General features: G+C 46.7%; 1 protein-coding gene across 1 annotated transcript; it reads left to right on the top strand.

Annotated features, from left to right (window-relative positions):
* Positions 1-6,815: 6,815 nt before the first annotated feature.
* Positions 6,816-7,754, top strand: LOC119926486 (olfactory receptor 14A16-like). The gene has a single exon (XM_038744495.1). It carries the CDS (start codon positions 6,816-6,818, stop codon positions 7,752-7,754), a length of 939 nt encoding a protein of 312 aa, XP_038600423.1.
* Positions 7,755-8,225: the final 471 nt, after the last annotated feature.

Here is an 8,225-nt window from a genome sequence, read left to right as displayed (position 1 = left end):
TGTGCAGGGAATATGTCTATTGTTAAATTGTGCTCTCCTAAGCGCTTAGTGCAGTGCTTTGCACACAGTAAGCAATCAATACATACAATTGAATGAACGAATTAATAAACTCTGCTGCTACTCTTACTACTGTAGCTGAAATCACGACAACTATTTGGCCGCAACATTTATATCATCGTACACATGCACAGGCAAAATTCACAGTAAGCATCTCAAGTGTATTTTACATGCACAGTTGGGACTGCAATGAAAATAGCAGAGAAGACCATGCTTCTAAGCTGCTTTGTTAAATGTTTGTACCTTCCCCAGTGGACCTATAATCAAAAATTTAACCCAGACCTGTTTCTGCTTTAGTATCCTCTCTCCACAACCCTCAGCCTTTCTCTACAACCCTCAGGTAATACCAATTTTTTTTTATTTCCATGGAGACAAAATCACCAGACTCCCCGAGGATGCTCACTGGCATCCTCAGCTCTGCCCTTCCTATCTGGACCTCCATAGGTCCCTGTGCCCCAGGCCATAAGGGAACAGTAAAGTCTCTTTCCCAGAGGTCCTTGTCTCACTGCCCTAGAACCAGACATTATAAGAGTCTGTCTTCAGGTTCACCAGCAGCCCCCTTTTTCTTGTTCCACAGATCCCCTTGAGCACCAGGCGGGCTGACTCTGAGGGCTATGTGGAGACTGACCCCTCCCCGGGTGAGCATCCTTGAGCTATAGAGGAAAGGAGGCCAACCCAGATCAGCACAGCCCAGACAACCCCGACACTGCACATCTCCTGGTGAGTGCAGAACCTGAATCAATGAATAACCATTGTCACCGTCCCCTTGCCCCTTACGTCCATACAGAGACCCTGCTCTGCCTTGCTCTCGAACTCCGAACAGAGAGTGTCGGGTCAAACAAAGGAGACAGTTTGAGTATCCATCATTCAAGTAAACGTCCACTGCCCCAGGGTGCTGTTGGGTGAGTTGTGGGGCGGCTGGAAAGCCCCTTCAGGCACTTCAGAAAGCCTATGCCCCTATACCTGCCTCTACTGTTTCTGGAAGAACACCATTTAGCCCGTTCCAGGATGAATTTCAATCCCCAAATCGGATCCCAGGGAGTGTGCTTATATTGTCCTTCTTTCTTCGGTGTTCCATCTTGGATGTCAGGAAGCAGCATAGCCTAGGGAAAGAACATGAGCCTGGGAGTCAGAGAATCTGGTTTCCAATCTCATCTCCGTCACTTTTCTGCTGAGTGACCTGGGGCAAGTCACCTAACTTCTCAGCATCTCGGTTTCCTCATCTCAATATGGGGATTGAATCCTCCTCTGTCTGATTTAGACGGCGAGCCTCGATTGGGACAGAGACCGCATCCAACCTGGTTAACTTGTATCTACCGCAGTGTTTAGTACAGTGTCTGGCACATAGTGAAGACATTACAAATATCATTGAAAACGAAACAATCTGGGTACCTAGACCGGGCCTGGAGTTGGTGCCGGCTGGTGAGTACTTACTGCCAAGGTCAAAGGTCTATGAGGGGAAGACTCTGCTCAGAAAGATGGGAGATGGTATGAGTGAGAAATGAGTGAGGCGCAGAGGCTGTATGGGCATGACCTTGGAGATCCAAGCTCTCCAGGTATTGATGGTGAATAATAATAATAATTGTGGCATTTGTTAAGTGGTTACTATGTGCCAAGCATTGTACCAAGCACTGGGGTAGGTTTAAAATAATCAGGTCCCATATGTGGTTCACACTCTGAGTAAGAGGGAGGAAGCAGCACAGCTTAGTGGAAAGATCACAGGCTTAGGAGTCAGAGGACGTGGGTTAAAGTCCCAGCTCTGCCACTTGTCTGCTGTGTGACCTTGGTCAAGCCATTTCACTTCTCTGTGCCTCAGTTACCTCATCTGAAAAATGGGGAATAAAATCGTGAGCCCCAAGTGGTATAACCCGATTACTCTGTATCTGCCGCAGCACTTAGAACTGTGCTCGGGACATAGTAAGCACTTAACAAATGCTATCATTTTTTAATTATTAAAACTTATTGAATCCCCATTTTGTAGATGAAGGAACTGAGGCACACAGAAATAAAGCAACTTGCCAAAGTTCACACAACAGACAAGTGGCAGATCTGGGATTCTAGACTGTGAGCCTGTTATTGGGTAGGTACTCTCTCTATATGTTGCCGACTTGTACTTCCCGAGCTCTTAGTACAGTACTCTGCACACAGTAAGCGCTCAATAAATACGATTGAATGAATGAATGAATAAGTGAATTTGAAACCGGGTCCTCTGATTCTGAAGAGATTCTGCCTCCCCTCTCTACGCTCCTAGATGTTAGGCAAACCCATTTAGACAGTCTCCTGTTTGGAGCTCGAGGGCTTGGTCCAAGAGAGCTATTGTGGTAGCTTCCTCCTCTGGACGTCCACTATTCCGGAAAGATCACAGATCAGAATACTACAATGAAAAAATAATAAAAAAGATGTGCAGCTCTTTAAGGTGGAAAGAACGGGGAGCTGGAGCTGGAGGACATGAAGTCAAACGTTGGAATTGACTGTCATAAACCATCTTTCCTAGACTTCTACCTCCTGGCAAAAGTCTAGAGAGTGGTGGCCGCCTTCGATGGGAGAGGAAAGCACTGTCAGTTCTAGCCTGGAAGTTCTAAACTAGAAGCTTCCTCTCTGGACTGTGAGTTCCTTGTAAGCAGGGAATGTGTCTACCAACTCTGTTATATCATACTCTTCCAAACGCCTAGCACAGTTCCCTGCGCATAGTAAGCAATAAATACCAACGATGATGATGAGTATTATTTCATCCCTCAGAGAAATTTCCCATCACTGTTGACGGCACTACCATCCTTCCCGTCTCACAAGCTCGCAACCTTGGTGCCATCCTCGACTCCGCTCTCTCGTTCACCCCTCACATCCAAGCCGTCACCAAAACTTGCCCGTCTCACCTCCGTAACATTGCCAAGATCTGTCCTTTCCTCTCCATCCAAACCACTACCCTGCTCGTTCAAACTCTCATCCTATCCCGTCTGGATTACTGTATCAGCCTCCTCTCCGATCTCTCTTCCTCCTGTCTCTCCCCACTTCAATCCATACTTCATGCTGCTGCCCGGATTGTCTTTGTCCAGAAACGTTCTGGGCATGTCACTCCCCTCCTCAAAAATCTCCAGTGGCTACCAATCAACCTACACAACAGGCAAAAACTCCTCACCCTCGGCTTCAAGGCTCTCCATCACCTCGCCCCCTCCTACCTCACCTACCTTCTCTCCTTCTACAGCCCAGCCCTCAACCTCTGCTCCTCTGCCTCTAATCCCCTCACCGTGCTTCGTTCTCGCCTGACCCGCCGTCGACCCCTGGCCTATGTCATCTCCCTGGCCTGGAATGCCCTCCCTCCCCACATACGCCAAGCTATCTCTCTTCCTCCCTTCAAGGCCCTACTGAGAGCTCACCTCCTCCAGGAGGCCTTCCCAGACTGAGCCCCCTCCTTCCTCTCCCCTTTATCCCCCTCCCCATCCCGCCTGCCTTACCTCCTTCTCCTCCCCACAGCACCTGTATGTATGTATATATGTTTGTACATACTTATTACTCTATTTAATTATTAATTTTATTTTGTTAATGTGCTTTGTTTTGTTCTCTGTCTCCCCATTCTAGACTGTGAGCCCACTGTTGGGTAGGGACCGTCTCTATATGTTGCCAACTTGTACTTCCCAAGCGCTTAGTACAGTGATCTGCACACAGTAAGCGCTGTGTGCAAAACAAAACAAAACATGTAGACAGGTGTCAAAATCGTCAGAACAAATAGAATTAAAGCTATATGCACATCATTAACAAAATAAAAAGAATAGTAAATATGTACTAAACATTTTCCAATGGCTGTTAACACTGTCCAAATGCTTCCTAACATAGTGTTGTGATGAACCAGCCAAGAGGAAAAAGTCTCAATTGTATTTCCAACACAGTCTTGTAGATGTCTCTTAAATATCTGATGCAGAAAGAAATATTTGATACCACCAGCATCTGAATCTTCCTTGTCCCATAGCAGGGCATTGGAGAATGTATTACCCCATGGGGAAACGTTAGAGTGTAAGGATGTGGACGTGAGGCACAGAGAAGTTAAGTGGCTTGCCCAAGGTCACACAGCAGACAAGCGGCTGAACCGGGTAGATAAATTCCTTTCCCACATCAAGTTTACAATCAAGAGGGGGAGCAACAGAGAGTAATATAAATAAGTACCTTATGTATGTATCTCCTCACTCCCCATTCTTCAGATCTCTTCAGTGCATTCTCATTCTTCTCCACAATCAAAAAGAGACACCATCTTCAGTATATCTGCACTCTTCTCCAATTAAAAGCCCCAGCTTGCATTCTTTGTGCATATTCAGCTCACTGGGCCTAGTTTCTTAATAATAATAATAGTGGTATTTGTTAAGTACTTACCAAGTGACAAGCATTTTTCTAAATGCTGGGGGAGAAACAGGATAACCTGCTTGGACACAGTCCCTGTCTCACATAGGGCTTATAGTCTTAAACCCCATCTTTCAGATGAAGAAATTGAGGCACAGAGATGTGAAGTGACTTGCCCAAGTTCACACAGCAGGCACGTAGGGGTCCTTCTGACTGCCAAGCCCGTGCTCTATCCATTAGGCAACACTGTTTCTTCTTTCCTACTTTTATCCCCAAGTTCACACACTTCCCTGAGAACTCTTTCCACTTCATAGCTGCCAGACCTCAGCTCTTCCACCTTCAAAAGCCCTTTGGAAAAGTCACCACCTCCAGGAAGTTTTTTTTAAAGATACTTGGTAAACACTTACTATGTCCCAGGAAGTATACCAAGTCCTGGGGTAGATGATACAAGATGATCAGATTGGACAGAGTACATGTCCCACATGGAGCTCACAGTCTAAATTGGAAGGACTGCAGAAAAGTGGTGAAGCCAGGATTCATTCATTCATTCGTTCAATCATATTTACTGAGAGCTTACTGTGTGCAAAGCACAGTACTAAGTTCTCGGGAGAGTACACTACAACAATAAACAGACACATTCCCTTCCCACAAAGAGCTTCAGTCTAGAGCGGGGAAGTCAGACATCAGTACAAATAAATAAATTATAGATATGTATGTAAGTGCTGTGGGGCTGGGAGTGGGGAAGAACAAAGGTAGCAAGTTAGGGTGATGCAGAAGAAAGTGGGTGAAATGGATAGGGGTGCTTAGTCTGGTAAGGGCTCTTGAAGGAAATGTGCCTTCAATTAGGCTTTGAAGGGAAGAAGAGCAGTTGGCTGTCAGATTTGAGGTGGAAGGTTGGGGGGAGTTGCAGGTCAGAGGCAGGATGTGGACGAGTGATCGGTGGTGAGGCAGGTGAGACCCAAGCACTGTGAGAAGGTTAGCACTAGAGGGGTGAAGTGTGCAGGCTGAATTGTAGTAAGACAGTAGTGAGGTGAGATAGGAGGGGGCAAGGTGATGGAGTGTTTTAAAGCCAATAGTGAGATGTTTTTGTTTGATGCAGAGCTGGATGGGCAACCAGTGGAGTTTCTTGATAAGTGGGGTGACATGTCCTGAAGGTTTCTGTAGAAAAGTGATCTGGGCAGCAGAGTGAAGTATGGACTGGGGTGGGAAGTGACAGAAGGTTGGGAGGACAGTATGGAGACTGATGGAGGAATACAGGCAGGATAGGATGAGTGTTTGCATTAACATGGTAGCTGTTCGGATGGAGAGGAAAGGGCGAATTTTTGCAATGTGAAGGGGGGACCAACAGGATTTAGTGATGGATTGAATATGTGGGTTGAATAAAAAAAGAGGAGTCAAGGATAATGCCAAGGCTATGGGCTTGTGAGCCAGGAAGCATTCATTCATGCATTCAATCATATTTATTGAGCGCTTACTGTGTGCAGAGCACTGCACTAAGTCCTTTACAGTACAATTTGGTAAAATGTAGAGACAGTCCATACCCACCAACGGGAAATGTAGTGTAGTCCATACTACTCTAATGGGAAAGACAGGGTGAGGACAGGGTTTGGATTGGGACACAGGGTGTTCTTTTTGGACATGTTAAGCTTGAGGTGGTGGGAGGACATCCAAGTAGAGATGTCTTGAAGGCAAGAGGAAATGTGAGACTGAAGAGAGAGAGAGAGACAACAGGGCTGGAAATATAGATTTGGGTATCATCTGCATAGAGGTGGTAGTAGAAGCCATACGATTGAATGATTCCTGCAAGGGAATAAATGGAGAATAGATGGGGATTAGAACCCAGGTCCTCTGATCCCCAATCCTGGGCTTTTTCCACTAGGCCACGCTGCTTCTCTTGACCCAAATTATTTCTTAAGCACCTGGAACACCCTCTCTCTTCAAACCTACCAAACAATCACACTTCCCCCCTTCAAATCCCTACTGAAAGCTCACCTCCTCCAAGAGGCCTTCCTAGACTAAGCCCCCCTTTTCCTCAGCTCCCCCTCCCTTCCGCATCGCCCTGACTTGTTCCCTTTGCTCTACCCCTGGCTTCCCGCCCCACAGCACTTGTGTATAAATGTACATATCTATAATTCTATTTATTTATATTGATATTTGTTTACTTGTTTTGATGTCTGTGTCCCCCTTCTGAACTTCAAGCCAGGTGTAAGCAGGGATCGTCTCTGTTGCTGAATTGTAGTTTCCAAACGTTTAGTACAGTACTCTGTACATAGTAAGCACTCAGTAAATACGATCGAATGAATGAATGAATGAGAAGTTGAAGAATAGTATATTTTAAAATTGGGCATCCAGCTGGAATTTTAAATGGATTCCAATCATCCACTTTCTCATTTCCTGTCCACGTTGTTCCCAGGAAATTCAAGTAGAAAATGGCCAATGTCTCCATGGCGACGGAATTCCTCCTGCTGGGGGTCTCGGAGGTCCGGGAGCTGCAGCTGGCCCATGCCGCGCTGTTCCTTCTGGTCTACCTGGTGGCCCTGACGGGGAATCTCCTTATCATCACCATCACCTCCCTTGACCAACGCCTCCACAGTCCCATGTACTTTTTCCTCAGGCACCTGTCCATCCTTGACCTCTGCCTCATCTCTGCCACTGTCCCCAAATCCATCCTCAATTCTTTGACAAACAGCAGATCCATCTCTTTCCTGGGGTGCACTACACAAGTCTTTGTATTGATTCTTTCTGGTGGTTCAGAGGTTTTCATCCTCACAGCAATGTCCTATGACCGCTATGCAGCCATCTGCTGCCCCTTGCGCTATGACATCATCATGAACCGAGAGGTTTGTGGGAAGATGGCCGCCGTCTCCTGGCTCAGCGGGGGTCTCTACTCCCTGATGCACACGGCCACCACCTTTTCCTCCCACTTTTGCGCTCCTCACATCATCCACCAGTTCTTCTGTGAAGTACCCCAGTTGCTCAAACTCATGTGCCCTGGAGAGGCACGAGCAGAGGTCAGTGTTCTTGTCCTTAGTGTTATTTTGTTTTCGGGCTGCTTTTTATCCATCCTCGTATCTTATGTCCACATCCTCTTGGCGGTGCTGAAGATGCCAGCGACCGAGGGTCGGACCAAAGCCTTCTCCACCTGCATGCCTCACCTCGCCGTTGTCTCTCTGTTTCTTTTCACGAGTGCATTTGCCCATCTGAAGCCACCTTCATCCTCCCCATCCACGCTGGACCTGCTGGTGTCCGTGTTCTACACAGTGCTGCCCCCGACCCTGAACCCCCTCATCTACAGCCTGAGGAACAAGGACATGAAGGCCGCCCTGGGGAAGATCTTCTCTGTTCACTTCACTTCCGGGGTGAACTGACTCTCTCTTTTTTGCCGTGGATGTGTACAGAGAGCTCTCCTTCAGGCCCAAAATGGTCCTCAAGTATTGAGCTTTCCCTTCGCCTTCCCTCCACTCCCTCCCTGGCATTCCTAACCCTCTAGACAGTCAGCGCTCAATAAATACCATTAACTGAGTGATTGATACATTAATTTATTGAGTAGGAGAGTGCAATGCAGCAGAAGTGGTAGACAGGTTCTCTGCCCTCAAGAAGCTGACAGTAGACAGAGTAAGACTTGTTATGGGAAGGGAACAACCCTGTTAATTCTACTGTATTGTACTCTCCCAAGCACTTAGGTCAGTGCTCTCCACATAGTAAGCACTCAATAAATACCATTAAAAAAAGAGATCGCCTGAGAGAAGGATCTTCTTGGACATTTGGCAAAAAGATCAGGCTAAGCCAAAATCCTGAAAACGATGGTAGTAGTAATAATATTTATTAAGCACTTGCTG

Source organism: Tachyglossus aculeatus, chromosome 4 (assembly GCF_015852505.1).
Source record: "Tachyglossus aculeatus isolate mTacAcu1 chromosome 4, mTacAcu1.pri, whole genome shotgun sequence".
Taxonomy (NCBI): Eukaryota; Metazoa; Chordata; class Mammalia; order Monotremata; family Tachyglossidae; genus Tachyglossus; species Tachyglossus aculeatus.
Note: the sequence above shows the minus strand (reverse complement) of the source record. Positions and strands in the feature narration are given on the sequence as shown.

Bases quoted from the DNA above. Each gene is read 5' to 3' on its own strand.
- LOC119926486 (XM_038744495.1), top strand. From the start codon at position 6,816: ATGGCCAATGTCTCCATGGCGACGGAATTCCTCCTGCTGGGGGTCTCG.